We start from the raw sequence: 24,121 nt of genomic DNA on the forward strand, positions 1-24,121 counted from the left end.
TGGCCTCTCCGCGCTGGCGGAGCTCGCAGGGGAGCCCCGCTGCAGAACGGGGGCCGGGTGCCGCTGCCCCCGCAGTGCGGGGCTGTGGGGCTCCGACCCCGCATCCCGGCACTGGCGCTCGGCAAGGGGGCTTGGGGTGGTGCAGGGAGCACCGCAGAAAGTCGCGGTGATAGCGACAGTAGTTGCACAGAGAGGTTTTTGGTGTTTTTTTTTCTTTTTGATAGTGACTGAGCTGCAAAATAAAATTAGAAGCCAGTTGTGACTGAAACTCAGCGCTATGAATGCGACTATGAGTGCACAGAAATACTCAAGATGAGGTTTTGTTTATTTTTTGTTTGTGCTCATTTAATCTTAGTTGCCCTTTAGGCCATGTTTATCTGTTCTTGGTAAGGTAAGTTCTTCTTAGTTTGCCTTTTCTTCACCCGAGGAGAGCACACATGTTAACTATGGGTAAATTAAAATTTCGCTTTAAAATGATATGAAGGAATTACAGTCCAGTAGAGTTCCAGAGGTGAGCACTATGTTTTTTTTCTTGTTATTTTTTGACTTAAGGTTGATGACAGATATTTTTGCGGGGAAAGAAATCTGAATAAAAGTATTTATGAAGGTTTTTTATGCCTTTTTTTTTTGGGCCCTGCCTGTATTTCTGTAAGCTAAGCAGTTAATACAAAGTCAGGATCAAAATTTTGCATCTTTTCACCCTCTGGAATATATTTGCTGTCAATGACACATTTAAAACAGCATAATGTGTTTTAATGCAACTCTTTTCCTTCCTTCCAAGGTGGTGAAAAAGACAATATCAAGATGAGTAAAAAGCCTCCAAATCGTCCTGGAATCACATTTGAGATTGGTGCTCGTTTGGAGGCACTGGACTATTTGCAAAAATGGTATGGAAGACATTGGGTAGTGTTTGCTGTGAGCATAATTATTTTGTGTAGTTCGTGTTCTTTGATAATTGATTATAAAAAACAGTGCATCTATTAATGGCAATTTCCACACATGAACTTTATTAATTTCCACCTAAGTCTGTTAAAAGTGTTAGGAAAATATTCTCACTTCAGAAATCAAGCTAAACTTTCCTATGGGTTTGTGTTTATTTGCTCTTGGTGGCTTGCACAGCCGTAGGGAGCAAAGAGCCTTTCTGGAGTAGTGTGGAATTCAGTGTCATGGCCCAGGTGATCGGTGTGTCAATGAGGCAAACTTCATGATCAAAGACTTCTATTGTCTTCGTTTGAAGGCATGCAAGGGGAGTTGTTTTGTGTTCAGTTGTCACACTTGACAGGTCCACAAAACAGATTCTAAAAAAAAAAAAAACCAAACCCACATCCTGAATTGGAGTTCATGGGATAGGCAGATACAGTTGTGTTTTTATTAAACAGCTGGAGGAATTAATTGCTTAAAACTGCGACTCTGCAACCAGACAGGCCTATTGTGAATTCAGACTATAAAATGAAAATTAGGGGCACAAGGACTATGCTGCACAGCATGTGTATTGTGAAAGGAGCTGTTCTGATGAAAAAAATTTGTTAGTAAAAATTTTATTAAAGCAAGTGGGCTAATCTGTTGATGTGTGCTGGCCATGCTAGTTGAGTTTGAAAAATCCCTAGTTTTGTTAAGAGTAGGTGGCAGAAGTATTTGATGCTTCTACTTAGAAGTTTTTTCTTAGCTGCTCTCTGATTTATTAGGGCTGGGAAATACAGAGGTGTGTAGCTGCTTTTCTGTTGCATTCCTGGAGAGCTCAGTATGTTCCTGCAAATATCTGATCCTGTTAACTCCAAGTGATGTGAGAGGGAAGTCTGTATATTATTGACATGTCTGCTCCAGTGTTATGTGCTCTGTATAAAAAGTTGAGTCAAACTCTTTATTTGTAGAGCTTTGATTTTAGTTATAGGAAGAGTGTTTGTCTTTATAAAGGGACTCTAAAGGACTTGGTTTATAGAACTATTCTTGTTCTTACCTGTTGCTGTGGACTGGGTTTTCAGCATACTGATTCTGTAACTGAATGGCAGGATAAGGGAAACATCCAAAATAGAGCAATAAAACTTTTGTTAGCATCTTCTGTGACTAGAGATAATTGGTTATGTAATCAGGTAACAACAATTAATATGTAAAGATAGCTTAACAGTATCAAAAAAATATCACTGAGTATCCAGTGTATAGTTTGTGTCAGACCTGCCCAGCTTTTTCCAGGGAAGAGTTGCATGTCAGTGCTGGAGTTCTTGTCTAGGTTTGGATTGTCAGGCATGGCCATGTCACAAGCCCTGCAGCTGAGTTGCTGGGTGTTTTCAGGAAGAATAGAATTTATCCTGAACTTTCCAGGATTTGATTTATTGTCTGTACACCAGGTAGACCCAGGTCAAGTTTAAATGCATGTAAACTTTTGTGGTACCATATACAGAAGAAAGTTAATATAAAAATTTAACAGTTACAGCAACAATGAAAACTGGACTGTATTTCAAGTGAACTAGTAATACAAAATGAACTAATAATACAAACCCAAATACCTTGTGACAGAAAATCTACTCTTGTGCTATTATTAGGGTGTCAAGGGTTGTAATGATAGCCTATGCGATTTTTTTTTAGTTGGCTTTCTGTTGCATAAGGGAGTGGTGGATGTTTTTAAAATTCTTTCTATATATAATCTGTATGCATTCTGCTCATTTGCATGCAGAAATACATACTTCAAAGAAAATAAACTTGCTGAACTTACATGAAATCTCTTTATTATCTTTTAACAAAAGCCAAATTGAAGAGCATTGCTATTGCTTAGCTCAGTCTTTCTGCAAGTGACAAATTGAGAACACTTGCTGAGAAATAGCCTTTAAAAGGATTTTAATTTTTTTCTCCATTTTTCTGAAAGCTTGCTGTCATCTGATGGTCATGACTTATTTTTGCTTTATTGCTCCTTTATCAAGTACAGCAGTTATGCTGTTGCAGGGGATCATCTTGCATAAAGAACTTGTACCACTTGTTCCATTTAAATTCGTTGAAGCAAGCCATGAACTGCAGCTCTAGTCAAAACTGATCATCTGTCAGCAGATAATAAATGAGATGGGATTGAAAATTACAAACTAGAAAATTATTAAGTATGTGAAATGATCAGGGGCTGGAGGAATGTAAGACCTATGAAGAGAGAGTGAGGAAATTACTTCTTTAGCTTGGAAAAGGCTTCAGAAATCCCACTGTCATCTTTCCAATACCTACAGGGCTGTCATCAACCAGCCTTAGCCAAACCCTACAGGTAGTTAGAGAACAAAACAACAGGCACAAACTGAAATGAGATATTCACACTAGGTTCAAGGAGAATCTTTTTCCTGTTGGGACAGTCAAGCAGTGGATCAGGTTGCCTGAAGAGTTTGTGGAGTCTCCAGCATGAGAGTTTTTCAAGACCGGGATTAATAAAACACTGGAAAACCTGGCCTGTTGCCATAGCTGACCCTGCTTTGAGTGGGAGGTTGGACTGGAGGCTTTCTGAGGTTGCTTTCAGTTTGAATTCTCCTGTGATCTCATACAAAAACTGATACATATGCATACATCCTTTTCTGCCTCTCTTTGCTGACAGAGCACGTGAAAAGGCAGTAGAGCTGCACTTGCCTGCAAGTGCATGTCTGTGTGTAAGACAATTCTTGAGCTGTCAGCTGCCACAAGTAGGACACTGTCCTTGCAAAGCTGATATATTTAAAGATGTATCTCTTCCTTTTTTTAATATTTTTCTGTGTGTTTTTTTGGCTGTAGCTCTCTACTGGTTGTCCTGTAAGCAGCAGATACTGATTTGAAAAACCCTGTTGTTTTTCTGGTAGTCTTTATTACTTTGCTCGATCTAAACTCTTAAGTTAGGTAATGAAGTACAGATAGATGTCCCTGGTTTCTGGAATGGAAACAGCCCTCTAAAATAGGTTAGTTGTTGGAACAACAGTTCTATCTCTTGGTATATTTGATTATCTGGATGGACTTCCACACCCCTCCCCACCCCCCAGTATGGAGGAAGTCTTTTCTCTGAAAGACATTGAGAAATCTTACTTGATACAGTCCTTGCTCTGGATTTCAGTTGACTGGGTTACCTGGCAGCTGTTTGAAAGGGAAGTGAAGTCTGCTTTATATTTAATACAATATATGTATAATGAGTATGGAGACCTAGAAATAGATGTTGGCAGATTTTGCAGACTCTAGAACACTATTTGTGAGAAGTCAGTATGGAGGGTATTTGGTTTTATATCCTCTGTGAGGTAGAAGGAAGCACTTTTTAAACCAGTATTGCAAAGGCAGGAAGTATGAGTGTGTTTGTAGACTTTGTAGGTACAAACTTGGGCAGATTTATTAATATTTTTGTACCTCTTTTACAGTTTGAAATGCCTGTTGTCCCATTTCACAAGCCAATTCACTACTTTTTGGTCACTTTTGAAGGTTGAAAAGGAGGATGTAAAAAAAAAGTGCTGTCTGTGTGGTTGTTAATGTGTGTTGAGTGCCTTGGAAAAAATATTCAGTGGGTTGGTTTTTTTTTTCACACTGTCAAGAAGTGAAGTGGGAAGTTTTCAATTATTTTTAATTGTATAAATGTTAGAACACTGCTGTTGCCTGACCAGGGCTTCATAGTATTAGTTTTTAAGCCATATCAAATTCTGAGGCTTTCCAAAAATATTGCATAATTCTAATGGGTTGGAACCGCCAAGATTGGAACCTGAGAATGGAGGGCATGCAATGTGTAAACTGGGCAGGTAAGTTCAGCTACCAGCAGTTCTCTTGTTCCCTCTTGGAAAAGCAAGAGCACATCCCCTGAAATTTGGATGAAACTTCATTAGTGATTACTACATGCTCTTTCCAGCTGCTTTTTGAAAAAGCATACCCAACATCTGCAGAATATTGTTTCTTCCCAGAAAAGAAGCTCCTTGATTATTGGATTTCAGTGTGCTGGTCTGAGTCTTTTTTTTCTTTTATTTTGAAAAGTGAAGACTTTTCCCTCAAATTTTAGAGTGTGTTTTTCTGGTTTGTGCTGATGAAGTGTTGTCAGATCCAGCTGTATATCAGTTTCATTGTGATGACTTAATGTGGCTTAGTTGGTGGAGGAATTAACCTGACTGGAAAGTTGCTTTGGTCTTAGATGTTACTATTCTTTGGTACTATAAAGAATGACATTTGTGTCTGCCTTTGCAGTATTTCTTCACATGCCTTCTTGTAACTTTGTGATGGAAGGAACTTCCACATAAAAGTTCTGAAGTGTAAAAGATGTAATCATCTTCATATTAATCTTTTTAATTAACGAAATCAATTCTTTTCAGCTAAAGTACAAAACCATCAGAAAGATCTTTTTGTGCAGGGGATAATTTACAAGAGTAAGTTCTGCAATACATATGTTCTGGTCTTTTCCACTGTGGGATCAGTATTGTGAAATATTACTGCTTGTGCATATTTGTGGCACAATGTGGGGCTAAGTTTAATGGATATTGAGGATAATAGTTTGTTGCTAAATACAGAGTTGTGTTTGGGTTACCTAATAACCAATTGCATATGGCTTGGGCAGCTCCATCTCTAAGGACATATCATGGATTTTTAGAAAGATGTTGATAGCAGAAATTGTATTTAGCAAAGAGAAGTTAACCTATAAATACCTTGAGCTTCATGTCTCATCTAAAGTGGTATCTAATGAGAATTAATATTTTGCACATCTTCTTTTAATAACTGATGCTAACTTTTTCTCTTTTGATTTTGTATATATATGTCTTGATTCTTGGCTTGCTGAGTTTTCTTTATAATTATCTTAATTTTAAACTATTTGTCTCTAAACTGTGCTCTGCATGTTACTTTCCCCTCTTACGTGGTGTGCTCTTTCCAAGTCAGGGCTGTATTTTCCCAGTTTGTCCCTCCTGTTGTCTTCTCACAGAGTGCTTGGAGTGGTGCCTTGACTGCTGCTGACCAGAGAAAGCTCCTGTCCATAGCAAGGGATGTGCCATAGTGGGAGCAGAGTGTTTGCATTGCACATGTGTAGGAAAAGGAGAATTCTCTTTTAGCTGGTTGGCCGTGAATTTTGTGAAACAACCGTAGTTTTGCATCACTGGTGGCTGGCATCCAATAAATCTAAAATTTCTAACTGTACTGGAAAGGGCAGGACCGTTCTTGGTTTCCATTTCTGATTGCTGCAAAATGAACTTTCTCTCCTGTTGCTTTTCTGGTAGTTTTCCTTCTTTCCCTCTGTTAAATATTTTCTATGTTGTCCTTCTACTTGGAAGTCCTTTAGGTTACATTGTTTCTTACACACTTGCTGTTGTAACAGTAACTTAACCTTTTCCTCTGCTTTGCTCCTCTTCCTGCTTATTCTGGTGTTTTAGTGTCAAGTTCCAAGTCTAAAACTGGAACTCTCCAGAAGATGAAAAAAACCTAGAAACTTTATAATAATTTTTTATAATAAAATTTCTAAGTGTAACAGCATATGGACTTAAAAAGAAAGTATAATCAGAGGCAGGGCTTAGGAAAACCATCTCATGGCTGTCTTATTTTCTTGAAGCCTTGTTCAAAGTTAAACCAGAATGTTGCTGCTGGGATACAGGTTTGACCCAAGAGTTTTACATTCTGTTTTAATGCAGTAGATCATCAGTTTCACCTTTCTTGTTAGATTGTTGTTGTAAGTCTACTTTAGAAGGGGAAGAGAGGCTGATCTTGTTTCTTTGAAAGATTTGAAAAAGTGACTTGAAAAAGATTTTATTAGGGAGTGGCAAATGAGAGGCTTCTGTTTTAGACTAAGGCTTTGTGGGTTTTTTGGAAGTTCAGCGAGAAAAAGATGGGGTCTTAAAGAACAGATAAAAATATTTAGTATTTCTGAAATATATGGATGAGAGAAGTGCAACAGGAGTTTGGAGTGTCTCTGAATTCTGATATGAGGGTGAAATGTGGCTGCAGTAGTAACCTAGAATATCAGAGAGATTTTCTTAATAGCTCCTGAGATACTGAAATCTTGGGAAGCTGTATACATCACTGCAGTTGAAGAAGTAGCACAGGAGAAAAGAAGGAGCAAATTGAGATTGACATATTTTGTTTTAATGTATAGTCCAGTTAGTAAGAAATAAGGAAAGCCTGTACTTCCTGGTAAGTTATATTTTAGTCAGAACATAGTGTTAGAGACTCCTTTAAGAGCACAGTCAGTATATTGGAGAGATTATATTCAAAGTTGATGATGTTGACAGGTTTCCTATATATGTCAGTTGCCTTTCTAGCTAAAGAATTTGCAGTAGGATTGGAAATTGGTTGCTCAAGCTCTGCTCTTTTACTATTGGCTCACAGTAGTACTTGGTTTGAAAAAAACCAGGTTGTTAAAGGTAGCTGTCCTTTTCCTGTGGTCTTTCTTTTCCATACACATTGTTAGCTTTAAAGCAGCCCTAATATAAATGCTGATAAAATCAGTGATGTAATTAATTTTATTTTTTAGGAGATTCTATGCACTTTTGAATCTGTTTCAATACTTCTTGGAAGGGCAGAAGGAGCTGAATTCTGCCTGATTACAATTTTCAATGTTGTTTATAGGTTCTTGAACTAAATCTTATCCAATCATTTCAGTTACTTAGCTTTTTTTCAGACTTAGAGAGTTTTAAGTACAAAGTGTTAATACAACATTCTGGAAGGTCATGTAGGCACTATGGTATCTAAACCAAGACTGAAGCCTTTGAGACTTAGCAGTTTGTGTTTAACACTCAGGTATCCATCTCGAATTGAGAAGATAGATTATGAGGAGGGGAAGATGTTGGTGCATTTTGAACGCTGGAGCCATCGCTACGATGAGTGGATTTACTGGGACAGCAACAGGTTGAGACCTTTGGAGAGACCAGCTTTGAGGAAAGAGGGGCTGAAAGATGATGAAGAATTTGTTGTAAGTGGTACATTTGTTTTGTCTTAGACTTTTGTAAACTTCTCTACTTGTTTTCCTACATTAAATCTCTCTAGCACATAATACTTATTTTTTAGGAAAAATCTCAATTATTTAAATATTGATTACTAGTTTTGTTTAAAATAGGATTTTAAACCTGGAGAAGAAGTCCTAGCTCGTTGGACAGACTGTCGATATTACCCTGCAAAGATTGAAGCAATTAATAAAGAGGGTATGTATTGGAATGCTCCATTGGTAAGATCTGCTTGAAAATGCTGTGCTGTAGATTTAGTCTGCTTAAAAAAGTGATATGGCTATGAAGTTTTCCTCTCTGCCGCAATATTAAGTGAAAATGTTTTTATATATGAAATTTAGTAAAATGTTTGTCTTTTATCTGTATCAAGTTTGAAAACTTCTTTTTTGTCTTCTCCTAGAAGACAAAATGCTTTTTAAAATGTTTTTACTGTTTCAGTGATCAGAAGCTCCTGTGCACAGTTTAAGGACAATTTTGTACTATTGTTGATTTGAGTTCATGTCCTATTTAAATTTTCATAATTGTTTTAGTTATCTTTATTGAAGAAAAACAATGGAAATAGGAAAATAAGGGAACACAGATTAAATACTTCACAATGATGATGTTTCTAATGAACATACAAAATTGACATTTTTACTGTAGTTTAGAGCAAATAAGGACTTGGATGTAAGTTGAACTTTTTCCCTAGTGTGGCATCTTAAATATTACATTATTATTTCAATGAATTATGAGCAGAAGTGACTCAACAGCTTAAACATACTTGAAATTGCCCAGCTGGACAAGGAGTAACAGTATTAAAGCAGGGTTTCATTGAGGTCATCATTTATGGTATTTTGTACCTCTCTTGATCCTGACTAGTGTTAACACCTGGTTACCCTTGTCATACAAAATAACATGCAAAACATAAAGCTTTCATAGTAACAAAGTGTGTTTGTTTCTTAACTACTCATAGTGATTCCATCAATCATTTCTAGGAACATTCACAGTGCAATTCTATGATGGTGTCATTCGATGTCTTAAAAGGATGCATATCAAGTCTATGCCAGAGGATGCAAAAGGGCAGGTAAGAATACTTGAAGCAATTGCCTTGTTAGGTTCTGTGTAGTTGTTTGGGTTTTCATTGTTTTGTTTGTTTGTTTTTTATATCATAAGACAGTAGAAGTGTCAGTAGCGCAACTAGATTGAAATTAGTCTTTCTCTAGGCCCTGCACTGCCTTGCTTCACCAGTTTATGGATGATGCCTCAGAGTGTGCTGCTCAAGTGGCCTTGCCTCACTGAAATGTCTGGCTGCTGGGCACTCCATTGCCAACTAATCTCTTCACAAAGCCTTGTCTTACAGAGTTTACAAAACCAGGGGCATCCAATGACTTTTCCCTCTGGTGTCTTTTCATGAAAAAAGCTTTAGCTTGTCAGCAGTCTGTGCTGCTGATTTTTTTTTTTTATTTTTTTATTTTTTTTTTTTTTAAATTTTATTTATTTCCTGCCCTCTGGCCATGTCTTTTGTGTGCTGCTACGAGAGATTTTTGCCCACATGTTCTTACAAATGTGACTTTGGGGTTTTTCCCCCGTATCAGAACTTTGGGGCAATCAGACAGATAAGTATTTATTGTCTCTTATAATGTCCAGTTGCTGTTAAAGAGATGCTGAATAGAAGCTGAGGGAGACTGTGAAGTAAAGGACAAGATTTAGTCACTAGGCCTATCTTTACTTGTGAAAGGGAAACATCATTGAAAACTCTTACATGCTTTCAGTGCAAATGCCATTGCATTTATTTTGCATGGTAACTGTGTTTAATATTTAATGGGAAATTACTCCACTGAAACTGAGACAAAATCCGTGAAAACTGGTCTTTGCTTTTAGTTTTCTTCAGAATATTCCTAACTTTGCAGACTTCAAATATTTCAGAATTACCCTTGTAGCCATCCATGTTGTCACCAGGGCAGATGGATAATTGAATTTGCTTGAAAGCATCTCCACATCCTGGCCTCCAGGGTAAGGGTAGCTGTATGGTAGGGTTGATCCACTATGCAAAGGACATTGGAACTTAGTGCAGACACCACTGCATTATTTAAAAGATGTTTCCTGAAGGAGATTAAACTGAAATCTATAGTCACACTAACCCTGGCTTCTTGCTGCAGTCTTACAGTAACTCTGTTGAACCAGTGTGTAGTATTTCAAGGAATACTGTCAGTATGACAGTAAGTTAGGAAGCTTGAGTGTTCCTTTTTACTTACAAGAAGCAAAACTTGGGTAATGTGATTGTGGCCAAAAAGAAATAAGTCTTTTGTGACAGTGGAAAGAGCTCCCTGATTCTGTCCTGTGCTTTTCCTAGGGAGCAATGTTGTGTCTTATCTTGAGTTACTACTCTTTAGGCCACAGGCAATCTCAGCTTTAAAAAAAATAGTAAATCCATTACTTCACAACCATTATGTTGTCCAGACTTGTTTGGTGGCAGTCCAGCTCATCTGTTATTTCTAATTTTTTCTCAGTAGTTGAGAGTTATGGTGCCACTTATGCATCTCGGGGGTTGAATGTAGGCTGCTTCAATGAAATCTTGAGAAGGAATTGGGGGCACAAATTTACACTTTGAGATGGATTTAGAATTTTAAGTTGTCTGGATACAAGAACACCTCCAACTCTGCTTTCTGTAATGCTGATTGATACTAGTTGTAGCATTTAATCCTGCAAAATAAGAAATAAGCATGAAGGTCTGTAGCTTTCAAAAGCAATGATATAATTTTTCTTGCAACTTCTTTTGCATATAATGCAATGGAAAAATGTTTGTTTTTCTAAGTGTTTTTTTGTTATTTCAGAATAAAAACATGAACTAAGATTTGGTTGAAAATCAGTTATCTGAGGCTGTGCTTTGCTTAAGCCTCAAACTCCCATGGATTTTTTTGTTCTTTTGCATTATGTATTTTGTAAGAAAATATTTACTAAAATTGATGTATAGGTTACAAAAATTGCAAGACTGTAAACTGATTTGAAAAATTAAGTAGAGTTGTCAGATGCAACATTTCACGCTTCATTTAAACTTATAACTTGTATTTTCTGCGTATCCAAACTAAAAAATACATTTCCATAGATGAGTGTAAGCTTAAGATAGTTGAAGTTCTAGTACATCAATAAATCTAAGAAATTTTAAGATCTTTGTGGAAGGTGTATGCTAAGCATGCAGAATTCAAATTACTTAAAGAGAGATAGAGATTAGTTAATACTTTGATTTGAGCTTAGTGTGACTTGAAGGAAAAGACTGTAGGTGCTGTAGCACTCAAACTATTTCTGAGTTGCAGCAGATGTGTGTTTTAATAAAATTCAGTAATGAGGATGGAAAGGCAAAATTTTTAAAGAGTGAAAAATATTTGTCTCAGTGACAATGAGCCTCAGCCTCAATGAGTCTTGAGGCTCAGCTGTGGTTCAGATAAGCAAAAGTTATTCAAAATCACACAGTCTGTGACTAACATAGTACAGAGAGGGGAAAAAGGGATATTGAGACTGCCCTTTTGAGAGCACATATGAAGTGTTTGGATAACTTACTTTTTCTGTTTCATGTTTTTTGTTTTATCTTCAATGTAATCAGGCGCGCGAGAGGGAGCAGATAGCGCCGGAGCTGAGATTAGTGACGGAAATCGAACCAAAAGAAGTGAGTTTTGAGGAGGGATTTGAAGGAGAGGGAGGGGACTTGGCACACAGGAAGAGGAAGCTGAGGAAAAAGCATGGATTTGCGAATGGGCCAGAGGAAAAAAGAAGATGTGACAGGAGACAATGTGAGCCGAGATGTAGGTGGGGCAGACTGTGTAGAATTGAAAGGTGAGGGTAAGGAATCCAGGCTTGATGTGGAATCGGCCAGTCGAGAGATTCATGTTTTATGTATGTGTATGTATGAACGTGTGGGAGTTGGAAGTTATGGTGTGACAGAAGAGGAAAAAGCAACTGAATCTTTAGTACTGTGGAGAAGCAAATAGGTGGTGGTTGTAGGCAGGTGGAGGGAGAGCGATGTATGTGTGATTTCTGCTACTGACGCAAGGGTTGGATTTTGGAAATTCTGCTGGTTTTGCCTTCCCACTGTTGCAGGATTATGGTTACACAAGGAATATTTTAAAATACAAGCTTTTTAGCCAGTTGATGTGTAAGGCCGTTAAGTAATTTCTGCTGATGTATTTCTTGATCGTGCAATTTCCTGTGTTTTGATTTAGTGAATCTAATTAGCATAATGACAGTTTTCCTCAGTAGTCATAAAGTAATGCTTTGTTTTCTAACTGCTGTGGGTCATTACTATTCTCCTGTCAATTTTCTCAGCTTACTGGAAAGCTGAATTTTAGTAAGAAAGAAAAAGAAGGAAGTACACATTTTGGATGTATTTTATTTTTTTTTTTTTTTTAAAGTTACATATGTAAATGAGAAGCTCACTGAGGTGAGATACTGAGGGAAGTGGGAAATCAGGCTGGATGATGCAGAGTAGCTGGTTCAGAGTTACACAACTACTTCCAATAGAGAGACAATGTCAGGAAATGAAAGAAAAGTAGGGAAAACTTCTCTTAGAAGGATTTTGCTTTTACTCTATTAATTTCAAATGTGTTCATATTTGGGCCCTTGGCTTTGTATGATCTGGGAAATTGTCCTACTGTTAAAATTTCTAGCTAGTTTCTCTGATATCTATGGTATTTAGTGTCCTGCTATTATGGCTGATGGTTAGATAGCATACTATTAGCCTGAGGCAGACTTCAGAATTTATCGTGCTTTAGGATCCCACTATTATTCTTCAACTGTTTTGTTAATTTCTTGGTAAAAATTCTGAAAAAGACACAAATGTATCATTTTGAAGGAGGAATTCCTGTGTTCTACAAAAGAAATATAGTCACCTTACCATTTTAGATGGCAAATAATTCTCACATGTCAGGAGCTGTGCTGCTGAGCACTCAGCAGTAATTCAAGGTTAAAAAGCAGGCATTAACTGTGTCACTTTAGTGCCTGTATGTTTATTCTACAGCCAAAACAAAAATGGACCCACAGAATTTCTGAGCAATTTGGAATCACAGAATTGTTTTAAGTTGGAAGGAATCTCTGGTCATAATCTTGTCCATCCCAGCTGCTTCAAGTTCTCTTCACTGAGTTTAAATTTACATGTTAATCTTGGAAAAAAGTATAACTGTCACCATAATGAATGTGTCTCTTCTCTGGTTTCTGAGTGTTCGACCTTTGTTTGCTTCATTGTTATGTGTCCTGCTGCTGTAAGCTCCATGTTGTAAGAACATTATCCAAACAGTGAAATGAAATACAAAGAAAACCACAAAACTCCTTTCCATGTGGCACGAGCTGCATTTAGACCAGGATACTTGGTTCAGCATCGTCTTTTGAAGCTTTGTATCTTCTGAAAGCTTTTGATTCCAGAGTGCTTAGCTTGACTGAAAATCAGGGTGCTCTTTAGAAGCTGTTTTGATGCAGGCTGCTCTACTTCCCCTTCCCACTTTTATCATAAGATCTAATCTCCAGCCACGTTACTGATCCTCTTCATCCCTTAGCCAGGGTACAGTGTAAGACTTCTACTCTCAGGTCTCCTAATTCCTCACCACCACAGATATCTCAGTCCTGTTTTTTGTCCTGGTGGATGGGCAAGGCTCTGGATGGACTGGAGCTGGTAGGTGTGCTCATTTTGGCTGCCCAAAGGAGAGGTTTGTGTGCTTTTGCCTGACTATGCAGCTGGCAGTTAGACACACTCCTTTGTGCTGGCATGTCACCAAGTGGCCTCAGTAGTTGCCTGTTGTGTGAGCATTACCAAAGTGCTTCCTAACTTTGCTGCTGGCTAGTGTGAGTGTCTGCATCTTGCACTGACAGAGTGGACATGGAACACTTTATCTTAGAGGAATCAAAACTGTTGCTGTTTCTATGTACGTAAGTTGGTGCAAAGAATAAGCATAACCCATGTAAAGCAGGGATTTAAAAGTATTGAACTATGGAAAAGGAAAAGCATAATGCAAGGAGAATTAACTTGGTATTTGTGTTATGATTTCCTCATATGTCAAAGAAAGCAAAGAAACCCTCAACAGAGCAGAAACTTGAAAGGTTTATAATATGTAACGAGTGGGGAAAAGGTAAAATTGGAACAGGATCTCTAAAATCAGGCTGCTTTAGGTATCTCCTATGATGATATAACAACAAGGAGATATTCCAGAATAAAATAGTCTGTATGCAGTTGGGGAAAAAAAAGTACTATTTGTAAAGCATTCATGGGTAACTAGACAAAAAGTCTCTTTCATATTTTTTTTGTGTGTGGTAGTACTTGTAATTCAGAGCACTCAGGTGCTTTATTCTGACTGGTTGATCATTTCTGCTGCCTTCTGTATTGCACATAACTTCTCCATGGAAGAATTTTGTACCTCGGTGTTATGTAAAGTTCAAAAAAATACTTCATGCAAAAGGATCAAGTTACAATTTTGGCAGTCAGATTGAATCCTGACATTCAGGAGACATAAGGCTGGAGTCTCATTGCTCTAAACTAGTGGTAAGAGCTTGGCTCAGCCTAGGAGGTTCTCTCCATTGCCTTATGGGGTGGCTTGACTTGGTCTAAATGTCAAAAAGTAGATTAGAGTGGGATGTATTGCTCACCCCTTGAATGTTTCTGTATGGTACAAATAAGCAATTATGCAAAATGACACTTAAATACCTTAAATATAGATTGTGAAATTCAGTCATATTGTAGAGTACTTTATTGAAGTTAGTGAGTGAAACCTGTAATATGTAATATGAAAATAGTAAAGAGTCTGTAGTTGCTCTAGAAACAAAGGTATAATGAGCTAGGAGTTATCCCTGGTTTATCAATTTAGTTCAGGAGGAATTCCATGCAGCTGGACACTGCTTTGAGGCAGTTGTAGCTTTGCATAATAGGTCAACAACTATGGAGTTGTGTGTTTCAGAGCCAGAAGGGTAAGAAAAATGTCAGACTTCTGGGGCTGGGAGCTGCTGGGTTTCTAAAGCAATGACACAAAAAGTAATTTAACAGGGAATGTGTACAGCCAGATTTCTAAATACAGTGGTTTTATGGAAGATTTTTTTTTCCTTTTTATCCACATGGCATACTGATAATGCTTCAAGTTTATTTGGAAATTTGGGAAGGTCAATTTTGCCACTCTTTGAGTAGTAACTATAAAAATGAATTTCCTTTGAATATTTCTAGATAAAGTTCACTGGGTTTACGAGTATTTTCTGTTTGAGTCTTAGGCACTTTATGATACTTACTCACCATTTTTTCCTTTTTGGAGGATTGGATAGCTTTGGTCAAAGCTGCTGCTGCTGCAGCAGCCAAGAACAAAGCAGGAAGTAAACCTAGAACCAGTGCAAACAGCAATAAAGATAAAGAGGAAAGAAAATGGCTAAAAGTCCCTTCAAAAAAGGAAGAAACCTCAACCTCTACAATCATGCAGGAAGTCCAGAAAAAGGAAGAGGAGCCTACATCTAGTGACACATTTGGTAAAAGCACATTCTGTAAACACAAAATTGGTTTTTCTGTAGTGTTGAACTCCTGTTGCTAATTTTGCAGTTAAATAATAACCAATATTTTTAGGGGAAAATGTCACATTTGCTGGTATAACCTTTTGATACATAATGGTAATTGGTTCAGAAACTATTTTTATCAGATAAATCTAGTTCAGTCAGCATTTACTGCTTGTGCTAAACTTCTGACTAACTTCATCAAGAGCAGAACATAGCTTTTTATTAATGATTTCATTGTACAATTTGGTTGATATTCCTGGATCTTCTCTTCCCTGTGAGATAATCCCTGATCTTGTTTTTAAAAAAAAAAAATCCAATATGCATGATATATCCATATTCAAGGGTGTTTGAAACTGTATCTGAGTTGATAAGATTTGTTCATTTTAAGTCTTTAATGCTTATTTCTCATAACATTCAGTAAAAATTACAAATTTTTAGATAATTACCATTTATTATTTAAATATGTAATTCTAGATCTTCAGAATGCATAATTTTCCTTTTTTATAAACATTTAAAATTTCTTTACTACAGCATTCTGTTAGCAGTTCTGAAATATTTAAGTATTTTGGGTGTTATACATTTATGAAATGTGAGTTAATGAGGTTTTTCATGTGTTTAGAAGTAGGATTCCCTGTAGTGGATGTTCCAAAGATGGCCTTTGTGCAGGCAGAGAGCGCGTTATCACACAAGAGGAAAAGTAATCTAGGCAACTCATTTCAGGCAAAGAGAGCTCGCCTAAACAAGATCACTGGTAAAACACTTTTTTTGTTGTTGGCTTTGTTCCTTTTTCGTGTGGTGAAATATTCATGCTTGTAAAGAAGGTGCTGAAGTGGATTGCATAAAGCACATTCATGAGGCAGATGGTCACTGCAGTCACTACTTGTTTAGAATTTTAAAGGAATTCATAAATGGTAAAATCTACCTGGTTCATGAATTGGTCGCAGACTGTACTTGGTCTTTTTAGTTTCTTAGTATAGTAACCATCCTGAACTGATTAATTTCTTGAGCATATTTTACCTCTAGCTGTACAGTTTTCTTCATTATTGGGTGATTTTGGGTTTATACAACTAAAGAATGTCATGAATTGCATACGACTGTAAATTAAAGCTAGGGTTAGCTGTGGAGAAACAGAAAATATTTTTTCCTGAAGTGAAATTGTTGCTAAAAAGTGTTTCTCGTTTAGAAATAATAAACATTCCTACAAATTGAAGCTATAAAGATCTGATTTTTTTTTCAGTGTCGAAGCATTCATTCCCTATTTGTATTGCTCAAAGATATTAATGGAAAACAGGAATGTTACTACAGAATAAATTCTATAGAACAGAAAATCAAATAATTTGTCTTATTTTTAAAAGCTGAAAAATGCACTTATTCCAGAATTTAATAGAAATTTACTTACCTGTGAAAAAATTATTTCAATTTGTAGTCCTCCAAATAAGAAAGCTGTGTTGCTGGCTTTGATCCTGCCATTATTTAGGACAAAGTCTTATGTTCATACCTGTGCTGGGAAAGTATCAGATGCATTTCAAAAGTTGGGTTGAAAAAAGTTGTGGAGTCCCTCCCTTGACAGAGGAGCCCTTGGACACACTCTAAGATAGAAATTCATTCCACTCATTATTCTAGTCAATAGTATTTCATGTGAAGGCTAGTAAACTTTCCTGTGCTACAAATGAGAGGGGCTTTTTTGTTGGTTTTTTTTTTTTTGGAACTACATACAAATTTTTGCTTGTTTCTGTAAAACAAAAATAACCTAATTTACTAAACTGCACAGTGAGAGTTTTTTTCATACTTGTTTTGGCTTATCCAGCCTTTCATTGGTCTGCAGTGGAGGATGTTTAGTCAGTTTTCTTATGAGAGTGGATCTGTTTCAGTCTCTTAATCAGTAAAAATAAAATGCTATGAATCATGGAATGTTTTGCTTTGGAAGGGACCTTAAAGTTCACCTAGTTCAAACCTTGCTGCCATGAGCAGGGACACCTTCCACTAGACCTGATTGCTCAAAGCCCCATCCAACCTGGCCTTGAACACTTCCAGGGATGGGGAATCTACATTTTCCCTGGGCAACCTGTGCCTCACCACCCTCATAGGAATGAATTTAGTCCTCCTATCTAATCTAAATTTACTCTCTTTAGGTTTGAATCTATTCCCTTTTGTCCTATCACGACATGCCCCTCTAAGATGTCCTTCTCCAGCTCTTTTGAGACCCTCTTTAGGCACTGGTCTCTAAGGTCTCCCTGGAGCCTTCTTCAAGCTGTACAATCCCAATTCCCTCAGCCTTTGCTCACAGGAGAGGTGCTGCAGCCCTCTGACCATCTCTGGGTCTCTCCCCTGGACTCACCAGCAGGTCCATGACCTTCCTGTGCTGGGACCCACAAGCTGGACACACAGGGCAGGTGGGGTCTGAGCAGAGCAGAGGGGCAGAATCACCTCAAGAATCCTGCTGCCCACAGTGCTTTAGATGCAGCTGGGAGAGTGTTGGCAGCTCATGTCCAGCTTTTCATTGAAAAAAGGATGAAGAGGATCTGTTCCTTTTGTACAAAGGAAACAGTCTTTAGAAAAACCCCTCTTCTGCCCCCAGGATTGTCATTCCTGGAAGGCTCCTTCTTTGGTTCCAAGTTTTGTTAATGGATGTCAAATTTATCAGCCCCATTCCCATGCGACATACATTTTCAGTTAAGTTCCAATTTAATTGCTGCCATGAGCAGTAGTAGTAGAAGATGTAGAGAGTAGAGATAGATATTGACAGAGCCTTGTTAATTTCTTTCCAATAGCAGTTAGTAGCAATAGATACCAAAACAGCTGGAAAACCTTTACCTTTAGAAATTATATTTGCCTGTGCTTGTGGATAGATTCTTATTACCTCAGGAACATTAGGAGAATCATACTAGTGACAGAGGTTCATACAGACTGAACTGAATAATCAAACCATGACTTTGCAGCCATTGACTGTTACCATTTTAAAAACAGTGTGTCTGTCTCCACAAGACATACTTGGCTAGCAGAGGATGTGTTACCTTTCAGTGAAAGTGTATTAATCCTTTAACTGCAAGAAATTTGTCTTGCCTTGTAGATACTTTGTGTATCTGTTCTCAAATTAACACATTTCTGCAGTTCATAGCATAGTAAGTCTTTTATACCAGTACATTTTGAAAATGTGACTGCTAATGATCAAATTTTTTCTGGTCATGTGTTTATTTCCTATGCATTAAATGCTTGTATATAAAATATATTGTATGTCAGTGTACACTTGCGTTGTGATATTTTTGTCTCCAGCACCAGAAGCTTTTAGATTTGAAAGAAGGTTGGGAGTAATGCTGGTGTACCCATTGGAATGGCTACAAAATAATAAAACTATTCTAGCTGTTAGGAAAACATTTACCAGGTTTTCATGGCTGTATTGGGGAAATAGTACTAAACACTGTTGCAGGAGGCTGTATGAAGGGAACTGTTCCCTGGATTTCAGTTTAGCATTCAGCATTTGATGGAGAAGGGTCTTCTTGTCTGCCACAAGGTCCACAGCTGCATCAGGTGTTCTTTGCTCACCATTCAACAAAATAAAGTTGTTTCTTTTGCCCTTTCTTTGCTGCTAGCACTGGTAACAATTACATTTCCCAGAGGTGAAGAATATCCTCTGCTAAGCACACATTAACGTCATCTTCCAATCAGTTTTTGCCCATGTTGGAATGTTTGCTTCCGTGTCTTCTCCTGCTGTGTTGGTACCTAAAACCAGATAATCACTGCAGTGAGCTTGCAGAACAAAACATTCCTGGTTCACTGTGCCACTCCCTGCTTTTGCTTTCTTAGGTGCTCTTACAGACAGGGTGGTGAGCCTGTAGTCCTGGTTTGCAGTAGCTTGTGAAGATGCTTTGTCCTACAGGCATGGTGCCTGGTTAGAAAAATACTTCATTGTGTAGAGAAAAAGGAAATCATAAGGATTATCTATGGAAAGATCTGACTGTGGATTGATTTACTAAGTTGAATTTCTGAGCAGGGATCATCTAGCTAAAACTAAAAATCAGCGAATTTGAGAATCACAGAATGGTCTGGGTTGGAAGAGTATTATTTTCAGTTAAGTTCTAATTCCAGCATTATCCACCAGACCAGCTTTATCTAAGCCCCATCCAGACTGGTCTTGAAATCTCCTAGTCTCCCAGTCTTCTCTGGGCAGCCTGTGGCTTACAGAACCACAAATGCTTCCTCATAAACTGAAGCTTGCTTTTCTTTTGTATTTAAAACTCAACTTAACTTGACTTTGAAAATGATTTTACACTTTTTGATATAAATGCATGATTGCAAAGATAAAGAACACTGCATTTTTTACAACGTGATTTAAATAGGATAATTTGAGTTAAAAATGTTAAATTAAATCCATAAAACCTAAATCTTGTATGTAGTCCAATGCAGAATTAAAATCTTACCTAATAATTTCATTTTTATCTAATAGGACTAAGTAAGTTTCTACTTTTCAGTTACCTAGACTAAAGCATAGTTTAATCTAACATAAATAGTAAATGAGATAAAACACTTGGTATTTATTGTTGAATGCTGAATTTTTTTTGTTTTGTTTTAATGTCTTGAACGATTCCTGAGAGCCCAGACTTCACTGATTTATAATTCCTTGGACATTGTAAACCTTAAATTAATTCTGGCCATATCTAATTTTTATGGAATGCAATAGCAATTCCCTCTGACTTTTTCAAGTTACTGTTGAGGACTTGAACTCCTCACTCTTAATATTGACATTCCCAGAGATTATAATGTAAATTTTTATTCAGATTTGTTTTTTAGGTTTTATCAGTTCTGTATTTTCTAAAAGGTGTAGAACTTCTTCTGTCTCTCCATTGTTAGGCAGTTAAAGTTACTGTGTGAGGTACAACTGAAGCTATTGCCATATTTCACTGACAGAAAGCTTTCTTGAATTTATATTTCCCTTGTCTTTACAGATTTTTTGTAGTAATGATATTTTACATAACCTGGTGAATGAAGTTACATATTCTAATATATTATTTGCTCCCAATATGGTCATCTTATTGAGGTAATTTGGGAGATGCACTCCTGAGAATATCTGCTTGGAAATTAAATCCCTTGTTGTATTATGTCTAAGAAAGGTTTGCATGTGTTATAACTAAGAAGTAGTAATACAAATTCTGATGTGAATTTCTCAAAGACTGGAAAGGGGAGAGAGAAAAGTTTTGTAAAGAATTCTGATTTCAAAATTTACTTATGTATCATATGTTTGGTTTTAAAGCTCAAGTGCTTGGGCTTTGGAAGAATGGCAAAGCTTCATTTTAGAATTGATAATTTGATTTTCTTCTTGTCAGTAGATATGCCAAAGAAATGCTTCCTATGTAGGCATGCCATTGTTGGGATGTCCTTTAACTTTTTGTTTCTTCTAATTCAAAGTGTTCAGCCTTGTGTGGAGCCATTTCAGAAAGACTCATGTTGTAGATTTGTGCTGTTCGTATTTCTTGTCTCAATATTTTACTTCTTTCTCTAGGAATTCTTGTTGCAAGGTATTTCTAACTAAAAATATCTGCACCTTTTCTCCTAAGGTTTATTGGCATCCAAAGCTGTTGTTGCAGATGGTGCTGAAAAAAAGGAAGGCAACAAAGAAACAGCTCCAGTCCTGGAGCAGGTATGAAATGGTAGAGTTTGATTCTTTTGCAAAGTTCCCACTGGAGTGTGCCATGGAGATGTAGTACCTACAACATAAAAATTTTCCCCTTCAGATATAACAGGGAACTGAAAATTTATCTTATGTTTACATTTCTGGCAGAGCCAGAAGTATGGAATTTAATTGTCTCTAACCACAGTGTTAACTTGAATTTCAATAATGAGCTTTTGTGTTAGAAAACTAACAGAAAACAAAATAAAGTCTCCGTGCAACAAATATGAGGAGACCAGTGTCCCAAGGTCCAGTTTTATAGCTGGAATGATGACTGGCTTAGAAACAGGCCCTTACACAAATTTGATTTGTGTTTGAAACAGGGTTTTTGACATCACTTAGAACTTCTTTTAAAAGAAGTTTCTTTTATATTGTAAGAGTTTGGTGTTGTAGGCTTGTATGTGTTTTATGAACTGCTCAATGAGCCATACATTTTGCAAGAGTGTGTATTTTAATAAATACAAAAAAGAAACTTTTAAATAATATTAAGGGTCTGATTTTTAAACCTGCTTATTGGCAGGATCTGGAGGCTGCCATTTTGTCTTTGGCTTATTGCACTGTGTTCAGGCATTGCTTGACTCCGAGTTGTGCATTATCTTGCATTTTAAAAGGGCTGAATGCCTGAGCATGGTAAAGCAAGCTAAGGATGAACAGTAGTCTTGATTCAGGACATCTTTGTTTTCCAATTATTTAAATCAGAGCCTTAATGTATCTTTAATACAGCTTTTTTGTATGCATTTTCATTCTTTAACAGCAGCATTTGAACAAAGTAGCCTTGCTGCCTGCAATTCTTTAGCGAGCACCTCTGTTCTTTAGCCTCGGCACACTCTATGAACAGTCCCTACCCCAAACCTGATTTGATATTTTGGTTGTACTGGTTCTTTAGAGCTGATATATTAATTGCATTGCTCTGGTTTTTCCATTGATGCTGCATTGGATGAGAGTCAATGGAACCTGATTTTCTGTTTTTGATGCTGTCACTGTCAGGGCTGGTGGAGCCACTGCGGTGCTGATGCATTGACCGATATTTTGCATAAAGGTTTACAGTGTACTGACATGACATTCCATTTCTCAAATTTTTGCATATTAAAGATGCTATGATTTTCTTGCTACTGTGTGTGATATTTTCAATGTGCAAAAAACTGTGAAATGGCTTACAGCATGTTGTTTTTGGGAGAATCATTACAGTGTAAATCTTGCCATGCAGAATCCCATTGCGGTGAATGGGACTTTGTGGTTTACATAGACTGTGTATGCAACAGTATAAACTGCAGTGCATATTTACTATAACCTTTTTGTTATTTCTCAGACTTAGTAACTCGGCTGTTCCTGTTTTATTGATCAGATATAAAAAACAAGATGTCTCTGTCGTTGTTTACATGCTAATGGTCTCAAAAACCTCATTTTTTGGAAATAATAGTTAAGCTCTTTTAAAGAGGCATCTGAAATCCCAAATTGTCCTATTCTTTTGTGTATAACTAAAACCAGAAACCTCACAAACATGTAGACGATTGACTGTGGGGAGGAAATTTTTTGAGCTTAAAGCTTTTTTCCCTGAGTTCCTGTGCAAAGTGAAATTAAAATGGCCGAGTTATAACCTTCCCCAAAAGGTTTTCTGATAGTGAAGCTGACATTCCTTAGAGGCTTTGTCTGCTACTGCTATAAAATTGAATGGATAAAATATCTTGTAGGCTTTTTTAATAATGTAATGCAGAATATGGTAGAAATATTCAGGCCAATAGCCGAAAACTGACTCTGTTGATGCAAGTTTTTGTTTATATTTATACATTTTTAGTTTACGGTTGTCTTAAACCCAAAACCTCAGACGATTAGTTGCAGATACAGTAGTTTATTTAATTGTATTAGGGTATGTCATGTTATATTTCCTTTTGACCAAGACCTGAGTAGATGGATAACATTAATTCATTAAGGTTTTTAATGTTAATTTGTCCTGTTAAGAGGTTAAGCACCTTATCAAAATCTTAATTTAATTTTTTTAATCTTGTTTAAATAACTTTGTAATTTGAAAGTAATGGATGCTGTAGTATGTCTTTCACATCTGTGAAGATGAACAATAAAATTGTTTCTTTACAAGTTACGACTCTAATTAATTTCTGGTAATACCTCTCATAACCAGCATAGGTATACTCTACAGTTCATGCAATATTTTATTTAAATGAATAAACTGCACTTAGTATGTGTGTAATGGAGTTATGCAAGGTAGAACTGATGTCTGCTGAATGGGATGTTTTGCACTGCATCTTTACAGGATACTCCCAGCGAGCCATTCATGTAGCATTCAGGGGCACCCTTTTACAGAAATAGAATGTGCACTTGTGGGGTTTTGGTTTGCTTTTTTTTTTTGGTTTTCCTCCATTGGAACATGGAAAGTTCTGGTGGAAAATAAAACTGCAATTTATAACAAAACTCAATAATACCCTCAAATCACCATGTTTCTAGTCTGGGTAAAGTAGTACTTCTACATGTTCTAGAAGTACCTCTCTGCTTTGTTAGTTATGGTTTTATTAGATGGTACTATGCTGTATGATGTAACTGAGATGAGAAGGGAGACAGGCCTAAGAAATTATATTCAGATATTGCCTTATTAGGCAAGTTGTAACACATGCACAGTTTTGGTAATGTAGGAAGAACTTCGAGTGAAAAATTTAAAGTGCTAATGTCTGTCAATGCATGCTAATGGTCTAAAAATAGTACCGTTTGTGTTAAGAAGGATGAAAATTGAGGAATTTGGAAAGATGTGTTATATGTTGACTTATTTTCCTTCAAAAACTGTTTTAACTCTTCATCTGCTAGTTTTCCCCTGACAGTTAGCAATCTGTCTAACCCTGTGGTGCTAGAAGCTGTGATTTCTTCATGTTTGCACAAACATAGAATGTGGTGAAATCCAGACTCCCAGCACTGAAAGGGGTCGTGCGAGAGTGTGCTCAGTATTGGAAATTTCTCATTGTTTCAGACATTCCTTAAAGGAGCATTATCAACTTTTTCAGTTTCTCAAAAATACAAATTCCTTGTTAAATATAATTTTTCCTGAGGAACTGTGTGGTTTTTTTGGGGTTTT

The 24,121-nt window shown here is 36.9% G+C and overlaps 1 protein-coding gene across 1 annotated transcript in view; it reads left to right on the forward strand.

The window, feature by feature from the left end:
- Window positions 1–786: 786 nt before the first annotated feature.
- The window catches only part of PHF20L1 (PHD finger protein 20 like 1), a 54,379-nt gene continuing 31,044 nt past the window's right edge, over window positions 787–24,121 (forward strand). Inside the window, exons 1-8 of the mRNA XM_031060888.1 lie at window positions 787–887; window positions 7,684–7,855; window positions 8,000–8,084; window positions 8,861–8,949; window positions 11,467–11,529; window positions 15,146–15,353; window positions 15,997–16,128; window positions 20,930–21,012. Coding sequence (XP_030916748.1) covers window positions 805–887; window positions 7,684–7,855; window positions 8,000–8,084; window positions 8,861–8,949; window positions 11,467–11,529; window positions 15,146–15,353; window positions 15,997–16,128; window positions 20,930–21,012 — 915 coding nt within the window. The 5' untranslated portion in view covers window positions 787–804. The remainder of the gene's footprint in view (window positions 888–7,683; window positions 7,856–7,999; window positions 8,085–8,860; window positions 8,950–11,466; window positions 11,530–15,145; window positions 15,354–15,996; window positions 16,129–20,929; window positions 21,013–24,121) is intronic.

The sequence above is a fragment of the Geospiza fortis genome, unplaced genomic scaffold (genome assembly GCF_000277835.1).
Source record: "Geospiza fortis unplaced genomic scaffold, GeoFor_1.0 scaffold94, whole genome shotgun sequence".
Classification (NCBI taxonomy): Eukaryota; Metazoa; Chordata; class Aves; order Passeriformes; family Thraupidae; genus Geospiza; species Geospiza fortis.